We start from the raw sequence: 26015 nt of genomic DNA, 5'->3' as shown, positions 1-26015 counted from the left end.
TGTGTGATTAATGCATCGTGTGTGGAGACCACGAGGAGTTGGGAGCCAGCTATCAACGGAGACGTGCACAGAGTTGTTGTACCGTTAATACTTGTTATTATCTACAATTTCTGAGCTGGCCTTACAAATGTCATCACCAGCAGGGAGGCCATTTATGCCACAAGGGATGTGCTCACTAAGTGACACAGTAGAGTTCAAATGCAATGGCAAGCTCTTCCTTTTCTGTCCACTACCTCCTCCAGCTGCCCCTTATTTGAATCAAATGGCAGCATATGTCATGCTCTGAGCTTTTTTCCATTTGTAGATGGGGTGTAAAGATGGGCAGGGGAATTTTAAGAGAGACTCAGCAAGTGATTCTGGGTTGTTTCCTCTTGTGTACATGTGTATGTATGGAGACGAACTGAGCCACAGGGTGGGAGGGAGGCTTGAAATATTGACTTAATTCAAGGCTGATCACTGTTTGCTGAGGGCAGTTGCAGCTAAGATAGTGCGAGACTTTGGATGTTTGACATGGTATCAAAAGTGTCAGAGGCTGGCTCCCGCAATTTAGGGACATGGTTTAGTGGGACTTGGCAGTGATAGGTTTATGGCTGGACTTGATGATCTTAAAGGCCTTTTCCAACCTAAATGATTCTATGATTCTATGAATTTTGACATTCATTAATTTGAAGAAGAAACCTGTGGTTTCAGACCAAAAAATTGAAAATGTGACCCAGCTAGAACCAAAGGCTAGAAGACAAAAGAAAAACTTTGCCAAGTCCTCTGTTTCCCTGAAAGCCCAACACAAAGCCCCCAAATTTCCCACACCTCCACGAGGGGACAAGCGCTGAAGCAAGAATGGCTCTTCATCTGTGACAGGTGCCAGAAGAAAGAGGTAAGGGTTTTATCTTCCCTTTGAATACCAAATGATATTTTGCATTCGTCCCAGCTGTGATCTAATTTTCAGCCCATCTCAGTAGAAATGCAACAATTTTGCAAGGGGAGGGAGATGGCCAGCAGGACAGTGCAATCTTGGTCTTCAGCCTCAGCATGCAGGTAGGAGAAAAGAGAGCTTATTTTAAAGGTGGGCTAACCAACATCACATCCAATATGCGTTTGCAAAAGACAAGTCAGTCGTGGCCATCCCAAAGTGCCAGGCTCACTAAAAATATCAGCACCTCATGGGGTTTTTGTTGTTTTCAAAGGTCTGTAATTTGAGCATTTTAGGACATTGAGGAATGTAAGCTGTTCAGTGAGATTAAGGAATTCCTTTGTGAAACTTGTGTTGCTTTCAGTCCTGCTGCACTGTCTTTGAAGGGTTTAGCCAACAGGAGTCTACAGGCTGACCTCCCAGAGAGCGGGGTTACTTAACTGGGAGGGCTCAGATATCTCAGGTACTAATTTTAGAGGACCAAGTTGGTGGGCAAGAGGGTCCACATCCCCAGAACGAGTGTCACACAAGGGGGATGAGTCTGGGAATATGCACTTAGCACCCCAGGTTATAAACCGTGAAGTGACTCTCTTCAGCTCTGTCTGGCAAGAATAGTTGTGAGACCCAGTGACCATGCCGTGTAGCACTGGTCCAGGATGTAGCACAAACTAGCGACAAGAGGAACAAATGCTCTATATTTACTTTCTCCGAATCAAGGTGCTTTCATCAAGTACAAGTTAAATGCTTAGGACAGCAGGAGCTGAGTGAAATTTTGTGGCTTTGAGTTACAGGACTTACCCAACTGTAGCCATATGCCAGTCTCCCACCCTGGCCAAACCTCAGCTGTAAAACTCTGTCTGTTTAAGCAAATCTCAGTCCTGCTGTTTGTAAGGTCCTACAGTTGCATGTATTCAGAGTCAGAGAACAACGTGGATGGGAGGAAGCCTGTGGAGGTCACTAATCCAACGTCCCACTCCCAGCAGGGCTAATTCTAAAGTTAGATAAGGTTGTTCAGGGCCAGATGAGTCCTAAAATCTCCAAGGGAGGAGATTCCCCAGTCTCTCTAGGCACCTATTCCAGTGCTGAACCACTCTGCCCTGCCAAAAAATCCACCAGGATTTTTTTTTTTTTTGTTAAATCTAGTTGGAATTTCCGTCGTTCCAAGCTACGTCCATTGTCTCTCAGCCTTTCAACCTGGACCTCTGTGAAGAGTCTGACTCTCTCATAACCCTCCCTTTAGTCAAAGACAGCAAGTAGGCCCCCCACAACCTTCTCTTCTCCAGGATGAACAAACCCAGGTCCCTCCAATTCTCCTTATACTTTATGTGCTCCAGATCCCTGGGACCCATTCACTATATCAATATCACCCATGCCCTGGGAAGACCAGAACTGGAAACAGTGCTCCAGATGCAGCCTCATGAGTGTTGAATAAAGGGAAATAATCTCTTCCCTTGGCTTGCTCTCTTGCTTCTGCAGTCCTGTATGCATTTGGCGTACATGGCTGCTGAGGTACAATTCTGAGTCTTGTTCAACTAGTAGTCTTCTGGGAGCCTAAGGCTTTTTTCTGCAAAACTGTTTTCTAGACAGTCAGCAGCCAGCCTGCACTGAGAATGGGGGTTTTGCAAGCAGCACAAAACTTTGCATTTGTCATTGTTGAACTTCATGATGTTTCTGCCAGCCCACTTCTCCAGCTTATTTAGGTCCTTCTGAATGGCAGTGATGCCCTCCAGCATATGCACCACTTCTTAGAGTTTGATATCATCTGTGACCTCTTTAAGTTGTTCTCTGCCTCCTTTTCCTCCTGTAGATGAGGATGTTAAATGGCATTGGTCCCAGTATTGACTCCCTGAGGAATGTTACTCGTAACTGGCTTCCTATTAGACTTTGAAATGTTGACCTCTACACTTTGAGCTCACCAGTCCAGCCTGTTTTTCACTCACTCTGTAGTTCACTCATCCAGTCCATACTACCCTGTGTTGGCTACAAGGATACTACGGGCCAATGTTCTAGTAATCCAACACTTCATTTTGGTGGGGGAGAAATATGCATGCACTTAGACATCAGCCATCAAAGAGTTTTCCTGTATCACATTTGGCCACGTCTTCCCTGCTGGCAATAGATCAGCTGGACCAAAGCTCTCTGGAAAGTGGTAGAGCGGGACACAGGGCCAGGACTTGCACATGGCAGTAAAACTGTCAGGGAGTTATGGCAAGTGGCCAGAACCACAAGCTGTGCTATGCCAGTCACAGATGGGAAGTGGAAATTTGTGACATTTTGTACTTCAACCCAAAATCTGAACAGATTTTCATGAGACCACATTAAAAAAAAAAAAGAAAAAAAGTTGTCTTTCTCTCCCTGACTTATGTACCCTGCCAAATCTCACAGTCTTGCCGCAACACTGCAAGTATTGCAAGAAAAATGAAAGTCATGAAAGGGTGGGGGAGGAGCTTTTTAATTGTATCTTAAGGAATGTGTCAGACTGTTGAGATTTAGGAATGTGAACTCCTCTGTAAAATCAAAGGAATTGGGATCCACATTTTTCAGCCAGGGTCCACTGGTTATTTCCACCAGTTAGAGCAACCACTTAGCTGTAGCCCCAAAAGACTGGTATTTGTGCTGATAAGTCCAAACACAGTTTCCTGAGCGGTCTGATACAGTCAGTCGAGGAACCAAAAAAAAAAAACCATTAAGGCAATGGCTTCTCTCTCTCATCTAAAGTTCTTGCTTCAGCTCCCTGAATTTCTACTCCTTTCTGGAATGGTTGGAAAAACAAGCTGCACTGTTAAAACTATTCTTTTCCCAAGCCCCTTTTCAGAAAGCAAGGATGCTATTTCTGTAAGAACTTAAAAGGAAATACATGTCTGAGACAGAGAGCAAGAATGGAAAATTTCAGTACAAACAAACGGTGAATGTTTGGCAGCCAGGAGCTGACAGGGTTTTGTAATACACTGTAAGAGAGGGGTTGTCTTGTTGGCTCTACCAACAGTCAGATTTCTAAGGAAGAAAAAAAAAAGTGCCTCTTGGAATGTATTTTCTTTTGCAGAAAATGCTCCAAAAGACTGTTACGGTGAAGAAGTAGCAGTTATTTTTTCAGATGGAGTCCAGTATGTTCCCAAAAAATGTCTGTCCCCTCCTTCATTTCCTTTCCCTTGTCCCAGCCTTGGCCGAACTCTTTAGCCACAACTTTTTTCTCCCTCCTGCTGTACTCAGCCTTTCCAGCTCCAGCCCACTTCCTTCTGCCTTTATTTTACTGAGATCAGCCTTGCCAGCAGCGTGGAAAGGGAAACAAATGGCTTTAGCTTGTGTTTTCTGCACTCTGAAGGGCTGTGAAATGATGGGGAGCTGTGGTGCAACCTTACCTGTCTGTCAGGAAGGTCAGTTATGTTAAGTACAGTCATTAGGAATGCAAGACTGCAGCCATCAGGTTTCACAGCCTTTCCCATCTCCCATCAGAAAATGACCCGAGGATGTACATTTCTCCACACATAGATAATCTATTGCTTTTCCCAAGGGTAAAAAGCTGGCTGTCTTAAGAGGGCTTTGCTTTATTATGTTTCCATACACAAACACTAAAATAAGGCATTTCCACTACAGAGCAGTACTTTTGTTTGAAAGGTAATCAACCATGAGAAGGTAAAATGGAGCTGAGACTGAGAAGGAACACAATGTCCATATCTCCCTGTCACCACATCAGCTGAAGGCCACCGAGATGGCCTGCGTGCTTTCCCCACACTGGGTGGCTGCATGGGTTCCAGCTCTGATCTTCATAGGTTTGGGTGAGGGCAGCAGCATGAGTTTCTTCACAGTGTGTTTGCCCATTTGATTCCCAGCTGGAGGTGGGGAGACTGTTATTTCTGTGCTCTTCTGATGCCTTCACCAGTTGCCCAAGCAGCTTGGAGAAGGAAAGGCATTTACCTGCAATGCAGAACAGAGTGGCGAGGACCAGATGGGAAGAAAAGGAATTGAATTGTGACAGGCATCCTGGGGCTGAAACAGGGAGAAGGCAGTGACTGTGGGTGGCAAAGGAGGACCAGGGATATGTAGGACAGGAACGGTAGGATCTGGACTACTGGGGGAGATCAGACTGGGAGTGGGGAGACACAGCCAGAAGCAGCTGAGGTGGAGGGGCTGTGGTGAGCCTGAGGAAAGAGACTGGGAGGTGGGTGACTGGACAAGGAGCTGGAGGAGGGAGACTGGGAAATGGATATTTCCAGCGGGAGATGGATATTTGGGGGAATGCCAGGGAGAAGAGGAAGGAGGCAGAGCCTCAAAGCTGAAGGTAGGCAAGTGCTTTGGGGGCCAAATGAAGAAAGCAAGCAGGGAGCGATTCTGTGGAGTGGAAGCAGTGACCGGTGAAAAAGGGGGACTGGGATGTGAAACCAGCCCCGGGTACAGGAAAGACAGGACCAAGGTAGAAATGAAGGAACCGGGCTGTGAAGATAGGGCTGGGTCACACCGTCACCTCTGTTCCCCGCAGCCCTGCTCCTCCGCACGGGCAGCATCCTTTCCTCCTGCTGGTCCATTTACAGAGGTTGTCACTTACTCCCCGTCAGTAAAGGCTGCAGCCCCGCTGTTGTTCTCGGTGGGTGTCTGTCTGAGACCACAGCATGGAGTTTTGCTGTTGTTGCTGTTGGTTTGGGGTTTTTTTTACTTTCTTGTTCTGGAAGGTGGGACAGATGAGCGTCTTGCCAAGATGAAATGCCTTGAATCACCAGGACATGGAAGGATATTTCAGATTGTCCCTTGCATTGCAGTGAAAGCCCAAGTGACCCCCTCACATTAGTTGCCATTCAGGAGCTCCGTACGTGGCCCCTGCCAGCCCCCGTGCTGTCACTTCAGCTAGGACACCCCTGCTCCCCACCTCCCTCCCTCTTCCCTCCCCTTTTTCGTGGGCTTTTGGGAGACAGACTCATCTTCTTCCCTGAACGGTGGTACATCAGGAGACATCTGTGTGTGCTTGCTGTGTGGTCTAACCACGGGCTGCTCCCCAGCCAAGCCGTACCTGCAGCGATTGCAGTGTGCCCTCTGCTGTCTTGCTATCCGTCTCGTCCGGAGTTTCTGAGATGGACAGAAGCTGAGCCTCTGCCCAGAAGCAAAAGCATCTGTGACCCCTCTGCCCTTGTACCCCCTCAGCAATGTGTTGTCAGAGGCATCCTCCCAAAATGAGGGAGGTAGTTCCTAGCTCGGAGCTGCCGTGGAAGGTGCTCTGCAAACAGCTTTGCAAAGGCTGTGCCTCCAGGCTACGCCTTACGGAGTTCGGTGGGTATCAGCGTGGCTCTCCTGCATTATCCACTGTGCAACCTGAAAGGACAGTAAGACCCCAACACTGAACTTTTGTACACAGACCAGGGATTAAGACATTGAAATATTACAGAAACACAATTTTTTTAAAAGAAAAAGAACCCATGCAGGTGGGTCGTGTGTGATCTAGTTCTGTTAACTACCCTCTTACTTCACTAGGTATCGCCCTCCCACTGAAGGACAGATAAAACTTTTTGTAATTCTTTCCTTTCCATGGCTTTTACCGCCTGTCCTGTCTTTGCACTCTCTGATGCATCCCTCCAGATCTGAATTCTCCCAGTTTATCAGCCTCAGTTCTGTCATGTCTTTTTTTCAAACATCAGTACTTCCTTTTGTCTTTCCCCTTTTTTTTCCTATTCCCTGTTCTTGCTTCTTGGTTGCAATAGCTGGTATCTCTCCTTGGGCGTCCCATATCTCTCCTTAAACGTGTGTGAACTGACAAATGATCTATCACCTCCTTACCAGAGTGTCTCATCTATTCAGAACAGATTTCACTCGGGCAGCGTTTCTTGGCAGCCAAGGAAAAATCACCATTGCTTTGGGGAAAATGTCTGATCTTTGCTCTGACTGAACAATGTAACTAAGTTGTTTTTAATTTTGTTTACCTTACCATTGCCCTATAATGTTTGCAAGAAAAGAAAGAACAAGATAAACAAGATATGGCCCCTGAAGGGGAGAGAGTATCAGCTTGATGAAGCAGTACACCATTAGTCTTAGCTAAATTTGCCAGGTTTTCCTACAGTTGCTGTATCTGCCTTCAAAAAGAAAAAAAAAAGAGGCTTTAACCAACCTTATGCCTGATCAGAGCAAGAGAACAGGAGCAGGAGGTGGCTCTGTGCAGTCAAATGCTTATTTACCCACTATTAATGAAAGAAATGCAAGTGGAGGAATTTGTAGAAAAGAATTAACATAGTTAGCTATTCATTTTCAGGCAGCATTTTAGGTTACTTTTTAGGTTTGTAGCAAGTTTACACTATTAATGCCTGAATACAATACTATGTAATGACCAAAACTCCTAATTTGGAGCCATAGCCTAAATTCAGGCTAAGTCCCCATGTTGGGTAGACTGTAGTAGCATCAGAGTCCCCAGCAGTGACTCAGCTTGTCTGTGACCAAGATCCAACCAGGTCCAGGAAGTTTCTCAGATCAGTCAACAGCTCCATTTCAGATCACTGATCTCCTACATATGGAGACTCCTACAGATGTTGAGGAACTCCCATGTCTGGGGACATAGGAGGGGGTGAGGATAAGTTCAGGGAGGACAGGAGAATACTAAAGGCTTCACTGGAACAGTGGTGCAGCACTGGAACAGGTGCCCAAAGAGGCGATGGAGTCCCCATCTGCAGAGATTTTCATGATTTGGCTAGACAGAGGCATGGTCAACCAAATGCATGTTGGTGATGATAGTCTTGCTTCAGGTAGGAGGCTGAACTATGTGACCACTGGGGTCCCTTCCAAGCCAGGACTGCCCAAATCCCCACAGAGGTCCAGCCTGGCAGAGGTGCTCAGATCACATCCCCTTCACTTTAATGGTCAGTTCAGCTCTGCAATCAGCTGCCAAAGAAGCAGTTGCTCTCCATCTTTCACCATCCAGCCAGGTGGTTGAAGCATTTACTCAGAGTTGGTGAGACATGCTGCTAGGCTTAGGGTGGCGAAAAGGGAGAGATGAGGAATTTTCCAGCACTTTTGTTGAAATAATGGGGCTTGCCAGTGAGAATAAGTCAAACTCATCAAGGCAGTTGAAACGAGGTCTGGTCCAGGAGGTAGGGGTTATGAGCTCTGATCCTGGAAACCAGGCCTGCCTATGCCTTTTGCTTCCCAGAATAGCCTGATAAAATACAAAATATAGCATTGGGAATAGCATACCGCTGCCCAGACCTCCCCTGTGCTAGGACAGCCCTTGTTCATGGAGCAACAGAGCCCCATGCCTTCCTGGAGAGGGTGCTGATGGAGGAATCCTGGCAAATCTTCCTGCAGCAATATAAGATGTGGTTGTGAGTGTCTGTTTTACATCTCTGCTGTAGCTTTTTTCAGTTCCTAGAGCTGAGTTGGCTGGAAGGGCCCCTAAGTATGTGCTGTAGGGAACCTAATTTCATTTGTGGATGGTTCCCGTCTAGTGGCTCTTTAACCTTCTTGCAAACATGAAATAAGGCATTGCAGACTTTCCTTCTCAAGGCAGATGATATCGTGATGTTTGGAGAAACTTCATCAGAAGACTCCAAGGACCAGAATGGCAAAGTTATGTGAAGATGCAGAAAGGGACTTCATGGGTTCTTCAGATGGGCCCTCCCAGCTTGGTGACCTTCTCTGCAGCTGAGCTTGACAGGACAGCGAGTCTACAGAGCTGAGCCTGATGCCATTCCAGTAGCTGGTTTCTGTTTCCAGGAAGGGAGTTGCTTGGGTCTGTGCAGTAAGTAGGTGGTCCAGCTCCAAGCTCCATACATGTGGTTCCCCCCAGCAGAGAACAATGCTTTGAGGGGAGGAAAGAGGAATCCAAAGAGAAAGCCTCACTCGAGTTTTCCTTCCCTTCCTCCAACACCCTTTGGTAGTTTTCTACAGCAGGGGCAATTTGATCCCCAGACATGGGGATCTCACAAAATATGAGCAGGTTCAAGAGTGCAACACAAAGGCCCTTTTTGCTGTATGCTGCAGAGTTAATCATCAGTCACAGTTGTCTACCACCAGACTCTATAGCCAATTCCACACAGTGTGATTATACCTCATCAAAGTTAATTTACCAAGCTGTTTAAACGGCTGTACAGTAGAGTGAGCCTCCTCCCACCACTAGCATCTTTTTCGGTTGCTCCCCTGCTGAGGATGCTTCAGGCTGGGTGGTCCCAGCAACACCCCAGCAGCATTTTTCAGTCTTGTCAGCAGCCTGGAATAGGGTCCTTTCTTCTGAGCTTTTGGCTTCATTTCCCAGCCCAAGTTACAGGAGTCCTGTGGAAAATGATTTGGAGGACAAGAGGCAGCTCTGATAATGGGAAACGTCTGTGAGGGATTGGAACATTGGCTTGTAATCCCCGGACGAAACTGCCTCATTCAGAAAAAGGGAGGGGGGAAAGCAGGCAGAACAAAGCTCTTATTTCATTTCATGAAACGAACACGTGATGTTTTCTCTGGAATGCCTCGCTGACAAACAGGCCCAAATTTTCCAGGGACCGTGGCTTTTATTTAGGCTCAGACAAGGCCATAAATGGCTGAAAAGTATGTAAATTCACAGCTTATGTTAATTTGTCATTTCCAGTCTCGACACTAACTCAGAGCCAGGCCATTGCCAGGTTTGCATTTCCTGGGGAGTGGGATGGTAGGAGAGGCTGCTGACACCCCCACCCCAGTGCTTCTGGCCAGATCTTGTGTCCATCATGTACAGCCTTGCATGGGAACAGAGTTACAAAGCGTGGCTCATCCAGACCTGCCTGTGTCACCTGTCTGTCGAGCTTCTCCCACCAGACTGGGATAGGTACCCACAGGAGCCAAAACTGCCAAGCCAGATGTTTTGTCTGGAGCAGAGGACCTTATACCTTGCTAAATGGAGATAGATGCAAGCTTGTGAAAGGTACTGGAGGTCTGGGTTCAGATTTTATTCAGCATTTTGGGCTCTACCAGAGCTGTTCCTAGACGGTTGCACCTCTTGCTGTGGGAACTCACGGACCTAGACATTTAAACGGAGTCAAAGGTTCAAATCCAGTGAACAGACTCCATTTCTAAAGGTGGGATGCTCTAGTGTTAAAGTTAATGAACTTGTGAGTGTTGGTTGTCCAGCTGGGATTTGAGAAGGAGATGCCACACTTCCACCGCGAATCTGTCCCCTCCCTCAGCCTCCCAGTTCTGGGCGGGCCCCTCCGAATCTGCGCCGTTCAGCTCAGAACCTACCTGTCCCCCTTTCCAAGACCTCTGATGGTGCTTTCATCCTTTCATTTCGCTCATGGCTTGCTTTGCTTATCTCTTCCAGTCTGTTGTTCTGCCAGAAGAGTGTCTCTCACCTCCTCGCCTTGCCACCTAAGGTAGTTCAGGGTCCCTGCCGCACTGCACTGGCCCAGAGTAGTGAGCACGACATCCCAGCTCGCCCGCCCCGCTCTTCCAGTTTCCATTCTCCTGGGACAGCTTGTCCAGTTTGCAATCACAGCTTCTTATCCACTTTGCCTCCTGTCACTAACATTTCCAACTCAAAAGCTTTCTCTCACACAGGTTGAAAGCAGTGACCTTTTCCTATGGATTGGCTTTGTTTATAGCTATTTATCCTCTTCTCACACGTAAAAGGTCTGGCATAAATCCTGACCTGCTGGGGCAGCTTGACTGCAGCAATTAAAGGCCAACATGTTCAAATATGGATGTCTAAGGTCAGACACTTTCTCTGTACTTACAATCTAATGCAACAGCCTGATTTGCAGGTGCTCAGCCTCTGTGGTGGAGCTGAGGGTGCTTAGCATCTTCTAGGGAATGATAGCTCTGGTTGAAGACAGGCATTGCACCTCTGTATGGAGGAAAACTAAACTCCCTTGCTTTCCACTGCCTAGCCCAAGGCTGGGAGGGGAATATATGATTTCATAGCATTGCTAAGCAATGACAAGAGCTAGTCTCTAGGGTGAGCTGTGTTTACTAACACGTTGCACGTTTTCTTGCTTAACAGCACAGTTTCTCATTTTATGAGTCCCTGAGCTAATGTTTGTGTCCTAGATCAGCTGTCCAAACTTGCATTGCTAACTCCCAAGCTTTCTCATACAGACCACCAGAACAGACATCCCAAATTCGTGTACTGAACATTGCAACAGTCTATAGTTAAGTAGGGCTGTGCGGACCTCTCCTCCTGGTCTCACAGACCCCTGGTGACTCACAGAGCTGCTGTTCCACACCCAGCCCCTACTCACCCAGGCACGACTCACACAACTCAAACACATTTTGGGCAGCAAAATTTCTGAACGCCTTCTAGCAAGCATCCCGGGATCTGCCAAGGGCTGGGACAAATAGCTGAGTGTGTCTGAGCGTGTTCTATGCTAGTCGGTTGCCCATCCTTGGAGGATGAGAAATAGCTAGCAAAGTTATTTGGAGTGTGGGTGGGAGAACCCAGGAACTTCTGTCCTCTGAACCGTACAACTGACCTGCACAGCCTGTGAGAGGTTTTTGTAGATATATAATGTAAGGGTAAGGAATGGGTAGCTATGGGAAATGAGTTTGAGATGCAACTCTGACAGTCCTGTAACAGTGTTAAGAGCCAGGATCTGCTGCAGCAATTGTTTGAATGGATTGGTGGCATCTTGAGGTGCACTCAGTTTCCATCATCACACAGCCGTGGACAGATTATGCAGATTAGGAGACATACCCAGACAGAGCTGCTCTGCAGAGGGTCACCTCAGAGGTTTCCGAGCTCCCATCTGTCATAGATGGATTGCATGGTGCTGAGGCACACAAAAGCCTCTACGCAAAATCCCACCACATCTCACCAGGCTCATTAGCTCTGTGTCCACACCTTCCCTTCCCAAAAAGGGGCTGGCTCCACATACCCTGGCATCTCCTGTGAATGCTCATATTAATCCAGGTGCAACCCAGCCCTCTTGCCTCAGCTGCAGGAGATCTGGCAGACTTTCATTGCCAGCTTCCTTAGTTTGAAGAAGCTGATTTCCCCAACCAATCTGCTCCCACCAGCAGACACTTTTTCAACACGCTCTGAAGCATCTTCCTCCAGGGGCTCTGCCCAGCGCCGGAACAACTCTTCAGCTTTGGCTGCAAGCAGTGCTTGAGGGGGGGGTTCAAATGCTGCAGGGAGGGGAGGAGGGCACAGCTGAGAGAGCGTGGGAAGGGGGCTCATCAACACATCCCCCTGAAATGCCCTCTGGCTCTTCTGGCACTTGGCGCTCTGACTTGGTAGTCAAGAGCTGTGGGTCCCACAGCCAAGCCACAAGTGATGACCTCTGGTTGGTGAAGAGAGAGCGCCTGTGTTCGCACGCCTCCGGGAAATTTTCCTGGATATTTCATTCAAATGTTAAGCTTGCCCCTGCGTGACAGCAGCGATTGAGAGGTGAGACAAGTGAGTGGCATGTGGAACACTTGTGTTTTGTTGCGATATAATTGATAGATTATAATGGCCTGTGCCTGAGCTCAAGACATCCTGGGTTGATTTCCCACTACATTCATGAGCGCAAACCCCCTACTGTTTCAGCTAATGGAGAAAGTGCTCTTAATTGTGTGAATCGGGATTTGCCAGTGGCGGACAATCGCTTGCTCCACAGCAATAGCGTGTTGGGGATGGGGTGCCTGGGCTCATTGCATGGAGCATGGCAGAGCCAGGTACATCTTTGTAGCTGAATGATGCAGGAAAAGTAGCTGAAATTTCATCCTGCCACAGAACAGTCCTGGGTTTGACTCTACGCTCCGCCAGAAGTGACCTTAGCAACTTCTCAGTGAATGTGTCTGCAAAATGAGGGAGATAATGGGGAAGGAAGTGGAAAGCAGTGATGATTGCCTCCTCACTTCTGGAGAATAATGTCATATTTAACAGTATGTGCTGTGAAGTACATATGACATTAGCAGGTATGGAGGCAAGTCAGGACTCTGCCTTGAAGTGTATCTCAATGGCAGTACATACCCGCATGCTGGTTTGTGATGTAGCATTACACACTAGGAAATCCATCTTAGGAATCATACGGGCTCATCCAGCTGCCTGTATGATGGACAACTCACCTTACCTTGATACCAGTCCCAAGGCTTATTTTGCCAGACACCTGCAGGTGCCTGTTGCATTGTCAGACCTCTCTCTGAGGGGCTTTCTGGGGTCAAACTCAAACCCAACAAGTTGTGGCAGTAGCAGGTAGGCTAGGACCCCACAAAATAACTGTGGGTACAGATGTCTTGCTAGTGACTGCCTCATTTGGATGGAATAAGGTTCTTGCTTGTCTAAGAAGATAAGCCACATCTCCTTCTGCACCAGGGTAGATGTGCCAGGCAGCCTCTATGAACCAATCTCTGTGACCAGCCAGCACCTACACAATAGTGGAGGCACACATCTGGCGGCTGGGATAGCTCTTATTCCACATGAGGGTGAAGGGCAGCCTCGTACGTGCCAGTAGGGGCCATGGGACTGCCTGGGAACCCTCTTTCCTTCGTGCCAGCTGTTGCTCCAGGTGTGTGAGCCATGCTCCTTGTAAGGAAGCACAGTAATTCTGACAGAACAAAGCTAATGGATTTGTAAGCTCTGAGCTGTTCGGCCATGGGCTAGTAGCATCCTACGGGGGTCTCAGGGGATGGTACCAACCTGCTTCTGGCTGGGTAGGACTTCTCTTTTAGTGCTTTTAGCTTGAAGGCTGTAGGAAACTTACAGGACTGAACAAGTTCAGTGGATAATTCAGGCTGGAAGGGACCTCGGGAAGTCTCTAGTCTATCCTCCTGCTCCAAAGAGGGTCTCTTCTCCAGGCTGAACAAACCCCGTGCCCTCAGCCTCTTTACAAAGGGCATGTGCAATCACAGAGTCAAAAGCAGGAGTATTCCACTTACCTGTGCTGCGTCATGGCCTGGCAGCAGCTGGAGTGAACTGGCACAAGGAACACGCTGAGACAGAAGCATGTTACGCTATTCAGGATAGAGGGACTGTTTCCACACTGAGGTTTTGAGACAGATTTTCCTTTCTTGCACCATGACTTGGATCTGAGTGTAGTCCGAGTCCCATAGACTCGGACTACAATGGCAGTGGCAAATGCAAAGTGGATACGGTTACACAGGCTGGACGCAGGCGCAGTTCTGTGCCCACTCCTGGTGGTTTACCTGGGTTATCACACCTGGGTGCTGGGGCTGGATGAAGTCCATGAGGAAATGATGCCTTGGGAACTTGTCTTAGGTTAGAAAAACTCACCTTGAATAAGGGATCCCAAGGGTAAAGTTTAAGGGCCAGGTTGTCAAAGGTATCTAGGCATTTTACTGCTCTAGCTAATGGAATATCCAAAAGCCCATCAAATCCATTAACCATTAGAGAATGCACTTTATACAAACCACATAGCCTGCTAGTGCCAGACTTGTGTGCCTTTTCGCTAGCAATGTCCCCGGTAAAACCTGCAAAATAAAGATATCTGCTGGGGAGGGGTGGGGAAGGGGGAAGGTACAGCACTTTACTACATCAGGTCTGAAATAGAGCTTTAAGCAATCATGATTAGTACAAATGCTGCATCTGGAGCAGGAGCAAGGAATGGGGGAACCACAGTGAGAAAGAAAATTACGAGAGCAAAGAAATGAAGCAAAAAGCAAAGCTAGAAGAATAGAAAAAAACAGCTGTATTTAACAAAGTGCAGGCTGGAAGGTGACCGAACTACAGGAAAGTGATATGGATGTGAGAAATAACTGTGCTGTAAAAAAAGGAGATTTAACTTACCTGCATGTCATGGGTGTATCCTCATATCACGGTTAACCACACTTACCTCTTCCCTGAGTTTGAATTTTGGTGATAAAAGTGTCTCCCTGAGTTACTGTGCCTGAACCAGAGAAGCCTTAGACCTGAGTTAGTTCACCCAGCTGGGGTACGTATGCCAGAGGCCCATCCTATTTGAGCTTAAGAGTTTGGGTGGTGTGCTGCAGCTCAGAAGCTGGGACAATGAGAGTTATCCAGCACCTTCCCAAAATTCAGGGTAGGAAGCTGTCTTCTTTCTTAGGCACCATTCATTCCTACCAACCCACTACTCCCCGCTCACAGGCTGAGAGCAAGGTCCCGGTAAAGCTCCTCGGGGGGGACAGAACGGGGCACGCTCTGGGGGTGATGTGAAGTCAGGAGTGCCATGTCAGGGAGAAGTTTGCTGCAGGCCTCAATTCTCACCCACGGCGGTGAGGCATCCGCGTGATCCACGCGTGACAGCCCCGGGGACCCTCACACCGACCTTGCGGTCAACCTCGCGTTCATTCGGGTCTGATGCCCACACCTCCGTGGCTGTAACCCCGCTCGAGGCTTCCCCCTCGCATTTGGCAGCCCTGGCCTGTTTTTGCTGGGAAAACCCAGGTGTCCCTCAGCCCTTTTTCAGGCGCCGGTGCAGACCCATACGCTGGTCCGCCAGGAGTCACTGCTCACGTAGCTCAAGACGACGCGGATGCCTCTGTTCCCACACGAGCTGAGCCTTCTCAGCTACAACCTTAACACATTTGCCATTCAGAAATGATACCCTGCTTCCTAATTCCACCGAATAATGTTGCTGCAAATTTCCTAGTCTTCAGCAGGATAGGTTATTGCCCTGTCACAAGGGCCACTTGCCGAATGACTTGGTTTCTTGAATTGTCACCTAAAACGCAGTGCTGGCAGGGTGGTGATGCTGCAAGCACAACCCCGACCCTTAAGGTTGATGCTTCGTATGGCAGGGGGGAAAGGAGGAGACGTGAAGGATGTGGGTGGTGGATAGGAGTGAGGTAATGTGGAGAGGGTGATATCATGGTATAGCCACAAGGGCTGGGTGAGGGCTTAAGAAGTAATTTATTGGCACGTATTTAGCCCCGTTTCCCTAGGAAATGAGGCTTACACAATCACTTTGGGTGTATGTGTGTGCACATGCTGTAATAAGGGAGAGGCTGCGGCTTCAGAGTAACCCTCATGAGACACCAGAGAGTCCAGGGGAGTGATGTTGACAGTGCCCCGAGAATGGAGAAAGCTTCAGTTGGAGCCTGCGCTTTATTAAACACAGGGGAATGTATCCACCCATGAGATGTACGCTTGCATGAGTCCAGGCTTCTTTTGCTCTGCTTCTCAGGCAACGGCTTGTTACTGAATTCTGGTTGCGTGGCCACTTGGGCATATATGTGTGTGTATGTCAAAATTTGCGATCCCATATGTATAACAAAATGTTTGTTTTAGAAGTACCAGTGACTGGAAAGTAGGCGTCAGCAGAAATGAAATACTGATGTATGTAATAGAATAACATCTTCTCTGTAGAGCAATGATTCCCAATTTCTTTGGCCCACCAGAGCATTGCAACCTTCAAAATTTCAGGCAAGCATCGTTCACCCTTATAATGAAGCTTTTAGCTGAAAGCGTTTTTATGGTACTACTTCGGTTGTGTAGCCAGCAATGATGAATTACCATATCCATTATGGCCACAGCTTGAAACCACAACTGCAAATGCATTTGCTTTCCTCTTATTCTAGTGCTTCTGATTCAAGCTCCCTGTTATGTGTCCATCACGAAAGAGCAAACATTCCCGGCAGATTTATTTCTTATGCACTCAGATAGTACAAACTGCTCCTTTGCAGTTTACACTTTTAAATGGTGAAAGTTTGGAATAAAAGTGAACAGTTTGTCAGATATCGTGTATTTGGTTATAAAATGTGTACCTCTGTACACAGCGTTAAGGCTCTGGTGTCTGTGCTGAGATTGTTTTGTGCTGCCTGTGACAGAAGAGATAACACACCTTTTCCCTGCCTTGATAAGTTAGTTTCCTGACACAGCAGACATCCGCGCTCCCAGAGACAACTGCGGCTCTATCACTGTCATCGTCTTTCCAGCAAAGGGCTAAGGACTGTTCCCCCCCGCAGTCTACCAGAGATGCTCAGGCCTCATCTGCACACCAAAGTTTTATCTGATTTAGGGGGGTAGCTGTACAAATGCCTCTCTCCCCTCATGGGTGCCTGTCCGCCTGTGGTAATGCTCTCTGATGCTTGCATGAGAGATGCTTTTTGGTTTTCACCTCTACCTATTTTCACATGATAAAAACTAACTTAAAGAAATATGCTTTCGTGTACCTGAATGCCAATGCACGAATAGAGGATTTAATCCTTTACCTTGTGTTTCGTATTCAGTCCATTCATTACACAGAAAAAAGCCCCATGCTCACGGTGACCTACATAATCCAGCACAGTGGCTAATCACACTTACATGAGGTGACTGCCTATGGTATCAGGGAGGGAACGCGGGAGCTGGGAGACCCCTGCCAGTGCTCTGTTCCCAAGAATGGTATGAGTCATTTTTACCCCCTGGAAATAGAGAGCCTCCTTGTGTAGCACTGCTTGCACAGAGCAGGGCATGAAGAGGCCAGAAATTGATGAATCTTTTAAAATGTATTTATCATTTGCCACTTGTTTTTTTTTCTTATCATGGCACTCGCATCAGGGTGACTCAGGGTGAGCCTGATCCTGTGATGCTTCTGCAAACTAGAGGCCAGCTGAGTTCAGCCATAACTCTGCCTGTGCTGTGTCATGAGGCAAGGCAATCAATGACTCCAAAACAAAGAGGTACGCTGTGAAAGGTGAGTTTTAAAAAACAAAAAAGACAATGAAAACTACATCGCTCAGCATCAGCAGTGAAATAATTAGACATCTCTTCAGGATAGATTTATGGGCTAGTACCACTCACAGACAGAAGCAGAACTTGCTGGGGAGGATGCTTTATAAATGCAAAATTAGTAACAGTAGTCCTAAAAACAAAACAGAGTGAGGAAGCAGAGCCTGAAGAAGCACAGAAAAATGGCACAGCTGCCGTGAACAGACCAGATGTGGGCTGATCTAGGATAACTCTTCCCCAGAGTTTTCTCCTTCCAGCAGGATGCGGGAATAATCTTAGGTCTTGGTGAACGATGAGGGGACACACGCCAGCATCTCCCATGGTGCCTGCCTGCACTGAGGGCACAGCAGAAAGCAGGGCGAGAAGATAGGCAGCTTATGGGCATGCTTGGCTACTGAGCGAGATGGTATTTCAAAGCCAGCGGTGTCATTTTTGGTTACAACCAACCTCAAAACTCGAGGAAAAGCCCTTTGACAACTGGTGTCATGGTGTTGCTTGCTGTTAAGAGAGATTTCTGTATGCGCCCAGGACAATCAGACTCTTTGTGTTGTCAGATCCTGCCTTCTAGCTACCGGAGGCTTCTGAAATTCAGAGATGAAGAGATTAGACGAGAGGATCACAGGTATTTATACACAAATGAGCACCGCCAGGTATTTCAGGGGGGATTTCAGGCCCCCTGTGCCTGGCACAACACCCTGCCTGCCTGTTCCGCTCAGCCAACGCCATTTGGACCCTAACACCAACGGCCTTAAACCCTTATTTTTGAACCTCCTTGCATCCCGACACGAACGGCACCTGTAGCCGTGACCGGCATTTCCACGCAGCCTCATGGCTGGAGCACGGCGGCAGCGGGTTTCCACACCACCCCGCCTGCGGAGAAGCCACCTCGTGCCTCAGTTTCCCCCTTTTTTTGCCACAGTGTGTCTGTGGGGGGGATCCCCCCGGACCCTTCTCCTGCCCGGCCGAGGGTGTGAGGCCGGGCGGTGTGAGGTAACAACCCCCGACCCCCGCTCCTCGGGTCCTCTGCTGGGCCCGGGGACCCCGAGCCGAGTCTCCTGAACGCCCCTCAGCCTTCAAAAACCCCCGAGGTTCCCCCCCCCACCCCGACCCCAGCGGGGCGCTGAGGGCTCCGGCGTCAAGCCCGGAGGCACCGCCGAGGGGCGGTTGTGGTGGTCCGGGAGGGGGCCGGCCCCTCACGGCGGGCCGGGGAAGAGCCGGCCCCCGGGGCGGAGGTGGGCGGCTGGGGGTCGGGCCGAGGGGTGGAGCCGCGGGCTGGCGGGTCGGGGTGAAGGGGTGTGTGTGTGTGTGTGTGAGGGGGGGGAAAAAAAACCTTCCCCTTCCCTTCGCGAACGAGCCGGAGCCGGGAAAGGAGCCTCCACAAACTCCTCCTGCCCCGCCGCTACCGCCAGCCGCCCGCAGCATGGTGAGGAGAGGCGGGGGGGGGGTGGTGGGTGGTTGGTTTGCCGGGCGGGAAGTTTGGCGGCCCCGGCTCCGTTCGCCCCGAGCTCACCGCCTTCCCCTTCCCTCCGCTCTTTCTCTTGCAGATCTGGAAAACTCTCCCGCTGCTCTGCGCCCTGCTGGCCGTCGCCCGCCTGAGAGCTGAGGTAGGAACGGGGGCCCCCGGCGGCCAGGCGCGGGGGTTGGCCGGGAAGCGGTGGGGGTGGTGGGGGGGGGGATCCCATTTTGGCGTTTTTCCACAGCGTCCCTTGTCGTCCCGTCCCCTCTTTCTCCTCGCCGGGACGGGGGAAAGTAGCAACCGGGGCCGGAGGGAAGTTGGGGGATCGCCGGACCCCTCCGTGTGAGGAGAAGCGGAGGGGGGGGGCGGCTGCTTCCCCGCCCGGGCCCGGGCCGGAGCCCCCCCTCAGCCTGCCGGCAGGCTGGGCTCCCCCTCCCCTCCCTCTCGCTCTTTCTTTCTTTCTCTTTTTATTTTTTTCCCCTTTTTTTTTTTACTGCAATGACATTGAAAGCCCCCAACTCGCAACCCACCCCCCCCCCCCCCCCTCCCGCCCCAGCTCTGTTGACAGAAAATAAACGGTGCCTGAATTCCCGGTTGCGGCAGCCTCCGTAAAAGTGAGGTCAGAAACAAAATATTTGATAATTACGGCAGGGGGAAATGTGGAAGTGATTTGAGGAAAATGAACTCAAGCTGGGCTGGGGAGGGAGGCCGAGCCCGCTTTCGGAGGGAAGCGGTCCCGCTCGGGGGGCGGGAGGCAGCTCGTCCTCCCCGCCTGCATTTTTTCTCCCTACATATTTCTCCCAGATGGCGAGACCCACCCTAGAGCATCGCAGTTTGGCTCTGCACAAAAAAAAAAAAAAAAAAAAAATAAAAAGAAAAATGCATAAACACGTCCGATTTCCTACAGACGGTTCCGTCTTTTTCCGCCTCCCACCCGTGGACCACGCTGCCCGGGTGATGGCAAGGAGGGGGGTTTAGGGTGAAGCCCGTCGCTGTTGCTCTGTCCCCCAAAGCAAAGCTCTTCGGCGAACTCCCCGCAACTGCCAGCCGCTCGCTGAAGGGACGAACAATGCAAACGCTGGGACACGAGGAGCGGAGGTGAGACAGGGCGGTTGCGAGCCGACACTGTCAAGCTACAGCTCTGGTCGCAGCTATCGTGAAAACCAAGGGGAGCGGGACTGAGCTGTAGTATGGGCTAGCGTTTCACATCTGCCTGTACACGATAATATTGTAATACGCTTTCTTCCCAAGGCGTGACAATCTTATGTAGTCAGCATTTCCATGCATCCTCTCCAACGCTGTCCTGAAAAAGCCAGGTCAGTTTTATTCATTTTCTTAGGAACCCTAAATAAACCTTAACCAGTTCCGGTCAATGTACAGCAAAACCTCTGTAGGGAGGAAATGCACAGCAGTGCATCCGTAAGATGAGTGATAATAACAGCTAAATAGTGATGGCACTGGTCTGAGTAAAGCCTCCTGGAGTCAGTAAGCCAGAGAAACATAGCCAAGATGTGTTTGGCCCTTGATTTTTGATTTCACTGGTGCCGCTAACGTTATGTTAACAGTCAAAGTGCTAAATCCTGCTTTTTGCCTAATGTGCTCTAATTTGGAGTACCTGGGTGGCTTCCCAAGTATTAAATACTGTCATGTCTCTGTGCCTCATCTGCAGACTGAAAGTAAGAAAAATGTACAGCTGTCATGTTCAAAACTTGGTTTTAAAGGCCAGTTCATGCTTGAGTGGATAAATGAATGATTTGACTGTTTTCAGGGGTAACGGTCCAGGTGTCAAACCAGCCAACGTTTTGGTTTGATTCCAGTCTAAGTTCAGCAAAACTTGAGAGTGATGACTGAGGTTTGGGTCTGCTTTCAGGGAAAATTGACACCTCGGACAACTTTTGGTTTGGGGTTCAGTTTGATTCCTCGTTGCTGGTAGGTGCCGAGTGATGAACATCTGTTCACCCTCTGGGGTATCTAGACCTTCTCATTTTCTAGGGAGTGGGCTGTGCTTGAAGGTGAGCTGCTTGCAATTCAGAGACAGCTTTGACGGTTGCCCCCTTCTAAATGTTTCTTATTACCACTCTGCTGCATCACTGGCATTTCATAAGATTAGTGTGGCATTTTCCTGTGTGGTTTTCCCTATTCCAGATTTTGGGAGTGATAACCTCTCTATTTCTTCAGTTTCTGCTGCAGTTTGCACTTTGTGCCTTTCAGCATGTTCAGAATATTAACACTGAGCCTTAAGCTTCTAATCATTTTGTCGGCAAAACTATATCTGAACTGTACTGGGGTTTTTGTACAACACTCATTTCTACAACATTGTTAGGTGCATAATTAGAATCTTGAAAGAAAGAAAGAAAGAAAGAAATTGCTTCAGTAAATGTTCCTGGCATGACTTTGTGCAGACTGGAAAATCTGAGACGTGCCAAAACTTGGGAGCTTTTCTTGGCCCGGTTCAGTAATAGTCACAAGAGCAATAGACGGTGAACTGTACTCCTCGGATAGAAGCCAGCCACCAGCTTCAGACAGCCCTTTTTATCTCTTTCTTCCTGGGTCAGACTCTCAATAAGGCGGCCGTTCGCTCGTATTAATGGGGATGCTGCAGAGGTGAAGCTGCTTGTGTTCTCAGCTGGGGCTTTCTGAAGCAGATGGAGTGATTTTTGGGAAGCATCCATCGTGATAGAGGAAAAGGGAGAGGCTCGAAATGTCTGATGAATGTATTAAAAGTTAGTCAGTTGTTCATATCCTGCTGGAGTAAGTTACCTAGTTAATGCTGGAGAGGAGTCCAGTCGCTGTTTGACTGTGTCCGTGAGGTCTGAAGGGTGGTGGGCAGGAGGGCTACCACTGGTGGTACCACTGTAATTATACCAGCACTGTTACATGTCCCACCAGGGTACTTACCTCAAAGTAAGCGTGAGGGTTTTTCTTTTTTCATTTTGGCATAAACCTGATTCAGAATCATCAAGAAAGTTATTTTCACCATGAATTTTAGATGTTTTGCTGTGTGCTGTGGACAGAAGTCCTATCCTGAATCCAGCCTTGCCAAGAGGAGAAGTCACTGCCCTGGCCTGCTCCCTGCTCCTTGCCAGAAAACTGGCAAGGAGCAGATTAATCTCTGGGACCTGGAGCTGTTCTCCTGAACCATCCTTAACCCATTTCTGGCCAAATGAGCCACCCTTCGGGAAGAATTGTGTAAACAGTTTAATCTGACTTGTCTCATTTTGGCTAAAAAGGGCTAGAGGAGGAGGGCTAGAGGCTTTCTTGTTGCGAGGAGGTCTACTGACAGATCTGAGGGGGCTATAACCCCCAAGCAACACAGCAATGACAAGCATCTGGAGGCAGATCTAGAACCTTTTCTAACAGCACAGTGTTTGCAGTGCCTACATCTGTTGTAACCCTGGGATTAATTTTTTTCACCCCACCTCCTCTTCCCTCAGTGTAATTTTTCCATGTGAAAAGCTGAAAAGGGATGTTACGGGGGAGAGAAAAGACAAAGGTTTTGGCTAAGTTCTGTTTGCTTAACTCACCTGAGTGCTTCCTCTCGATCTGACTTGACTGCTTTTGCACGTAGGGAGGGCAACGCTCGACCCCTTCCAAGACCTGTGCCCCTTTTGCCAGCAGAGTGCTCGTGTGCCCCAGGGAAGATGGAGCTGGGAGTTCAGCTGGTCTTCCTAAAGCCTGGTGTACTTCCTCCCATTGGGCTGTTCACACAGTCTGGCCAGCATCGTCAGCTTGCTTTGGTTAAACTTTTCCCACATTTCCGCAATGGTGAAAACTAAAAACTGCTGTCTTAAGTGAAACTGAATAAATTAAAGTTGAGATCCTGATGTAATTGCATAGCGGTATTTGGCCCTGAAGCCATCATTTTAAGAAGGGTGCATTTGCCTTTGAAATTTAGTGATAGAGACTTTGTGGGTAGTTCAGTCCTCTTCTTGCTGATATTTTGTCCATGGCAGCGGAAAGAACAGACACCGTGGTGCCAATCATGTGGGTAACTCGGGCTGTTTTTGATATGCACTGGCTTTGTGCAATAAAACCCAGCAGTCACATGTAACCCACTAATGTAATAAAACTACCTTCCCAGATCTAGTCGAGCAGGCACATCTTCAGTCTTCAGTGGAAGGAAAAATTGCATCCATTTTTCTCCTTGAGCTGATTTTGGAGTGATAGGCGTCTTCCTCCTTGAAATCCTGCCCTTGAGCGCCAGACCAGGCGTTGCTGGAGCTGCGCCTCAAGGCAATAAGCATATTTTAAATGGGGAGGCAGGGAAAAAAATGATTCTACCCTGGGCGCGCAGCAAAGGCTTATCTGTGCAAAGCCGGTTTCTTAAGGCGCGTGCTGTGCCGTCGGGCAGCTGCTGTGCTGCGGATGGTCCCAGGGATCAGAGTCTGGGAGACAAACCAAGTGGTTCTGTCTGAGGCACCTCGTGTTGTGCTGAAGTTGCTGGCCAAATGCCCCATGTATGAGTGTTTAAACAACCTCCCCAGCTGTTTTGAAGGGACCATAACCTCTGAGCAGCAGCGTGCATGGCGCAAGCTTTGAAGCAGAAGTGATGTCGCATAGCACGTACGTGTGCGTGGCACCCTGATGCTGCTTCTCGCCTGGAGCTGCTGTCAGATCCGAGCTGCTTTGTGCAAATGTGCTGTAGCTGAGTGAATGACTTTATCTGCCAGCGTGCAAATTCCTTGCCGGTAATTAACAGGGGGCTGCTGCTGGGGCCTGCCTGGGAGGCAGCTCTGCTCCCAGCACAGGAGGAGAGGACTGGCTGAGAGTCTCCTGTTGCATTTTCCAGCTGCTGTTATTGGTACAGCTGCTTACCCATCAGGAGGCACCAGGGCACCTTTGATCTTTCTTGTGTGGTGTTACATGAGCTGGGGAATGTTTCTCTTTGTACAGAAGAGAGTTTGTCACAAATCTCAGCCAGATGTGTCTTTCTGGGCTCATGAGACTCCTGTTAACTAGGCTGTGTTTTTGCCACATATCCTGTGAGCTAGATGAGATTGGTTCCCAGAAATGCGTTATTTAGCTGGGTTGCATCTATCTTTGCAGGGGGGTTGGCTTCTCCTGTACTATGATATCTAAGCTAATCTGTGAATAACCAGCATTTCGTTGGAGAGATTTATCCCTCACAGCGTTGCCTCTGAGTTTAGCAAAAGAAAAAAGCAGACTGCTGTTACGCTGTGAAGCATAATTCCTTCCAGAGCTGTGTCTGGGTGGCAGACACTGGGTTATATACTCCTTGACTTTCCCAGAGGCTGTCGATTTTGCCACAGCTAGGGTACTAAGTTAGATGTGAGCTAGTTAGAGCAAGCGCTCATTTGCTCTCGACTATGGGGCTCTGATTGCAATTCCTAGGCCTTGCAGCAGTAAATAAACGAATGGCAGATAAGCAGGCCTGGAGGCTTCGGTGCTATATTGAAAGCGTGGATAACTATAGCACGAGCAGCGACTGCATGGCATTTTCTTACTACTTGCTCTCAAGTGTGCTCCAGTTCTGATCTGAAGACACCAGCCAGCAGTCATGAGTGACTATGTCCCTTCTCTGACATGCAAACCAGCTACCCAGAAGTGAAGTTCATGTAAGTTCCTGTGAAATTTTATTACCTGCTCTATGCCTTAGCTCTCTCACTTATTACACTGTACCTCTCTGTTTTGACATTGGGCTTGTGGTTGCTTGGAGCAGTGGATTAGATGTAGGCTGCCTGTGAGAAACGATGAAGAAAATCAAACTCATGATCCAGTCTGCATATGTGGAATTTCTTGAGACACCTGCACCTTGTTTGGAGCGCGTCAAGGGGTCCATAACCTGGAAACAGTTTGGAGGCTCCTCTTGAACCAACACATTTGGAAAAAATAAGGGGTTTGGGGATGATCATTGGGGAAGGATTTGGCGTCTCATTAGCTCAGCTTTAGGTGGATCTCACATTTCCACTGTTTGACAGCTAAGCAAATATTTGGTGGAAGAAACTAAACTCTGCTTGAAGACAGGAATCTGGGTTTTGTCCCACTGGGGAGAGGGTGCTAGTTCTCCCATGCTTCTGAGGAGAATACCCAATGCACCAGGAAAACCAGGAGCTTGAAAGACTTGTTAGAACCCATCTCGGTCATCTCCGTAGGCACATTGCAGGATGGCTCTCTGTACAGCATTTCCCGTGGCTGTACCCTGTCAACAGCTGTCCCAGAGATGGACCTCTAACCACTTTCTCTGAATACTGTAACGCTATGTAATGGACCCCATAGCAACCAGCCTGTCTTCTTGTTCCTTCTGCTTTAGCCTTCCCTCATTTCATTCTGCAGCTCTGTTACACAGCATATGAATTTGTTTTTTTCTTTTTCGTCTTGATTGTATCTCTGTAGAGGGCCTTGCAATGCAAAGAACAGCAAACCAGCTTGAAGGAACAATGGAGAGAAACAGATAAAAACACCAAGGCAAAGCAGCCGAGTTTCATTGGTAGGAGAGGATTTGCACACCTTATGCTCCAAGCATAGGACTGTTTGGATGGCTGTTTGTCACCCACTGCTGGTTGTCCCTAGCCAGTACATGTTCCTCCTTATTCCATCCCTGCTTCTCACCCAGAGTCCCGAGACAGGATCAAGAGGCCTTGGGAATTTGGACGCTGGTGGAGCTTTCCATGCTTAATCAGCTTTTTCCCCCACAATGAAAGTTTTCAAGAAATGGTGATAGCTCATAGTTTGTCTATAGCCAGAGACAACTTCTTTGTTTATCTGTGAGGAGACCTAGAGAGGTAGTGGAAGGACTTGCTGCAGATGTACCTGTGGCAGGAGTAAGACTCAAGCCTGAAACAGCCTTTTCAAGTCTTCCAAGTCAGGGGAGGGGAGAAGAGGATGTTACAGTCTTGGATAAGAAGGAAGCAAGAGTGGGGTGACAGGCATGGGCTGGCAAAGGTACCTGCCGCTGATGGAGAGATGTACTGGTGAACCTTGTCCTAACTCAGGAGTCTGTGGGCTAGGTGTGCCTCCTGCCATCAGGAACGCTGCCCGTGGCCACTCTTTCCTCGTCACCCCGCTGCCGGGGCGAGGCATTTTGGGGCTTGAGCGTCGGAGGGACAGAACAAGGAGTTTCTGTCCATCCACCAGGACGGACGGAA

The 26015-nt window shown here is 48.7% G+C and overlaps 1 protein-coding gene across 1 annotated transcript in view; it reads left to right on the top strand.

The window, feature by feature from the left end:
• The first annotated feature begins 18710 nt into the window (after positions 1-18710).
• FSTL1 (follistatin like 1) overlaps positions 18711-26015 on the top strand; it is a 55823-nt gene continuing 48518 nt past the window's right edge. The window contains exons 1-2 of the mRNA XM_075034398.1: positions 18711-18876; positions 18998-19057. Coding sequence (XP_074890499.1) covers positions 18874-18876; positions 18998-19057 — 63 coding nt within the window. The 5' untranslated portion in view covers positions 18711-18873. The remainder of the gene's footprint in view (positions 18877-18997; positions 19058-26015) is intronic.

The sequence above is a fragment of the Buteo buteo genome, chromosome 8 (genome assembly GCF_964188355.1).
Source record: "Buteo buteo chromosome 8, bButBut1.hap1.1, whole genome shotgun sequence".
In the NCBI taxonomy this organism is placed as follows: Eukaryota; Metazoa; Chordata; class Aves; order Accipitriformes; family Accipitridae; genus Buteo; species Buteo buteo.
Note: the sequence above shows the minus strand (reverse complement) of the source record. Positions and strands in the feature narration are given on the sequence as shown.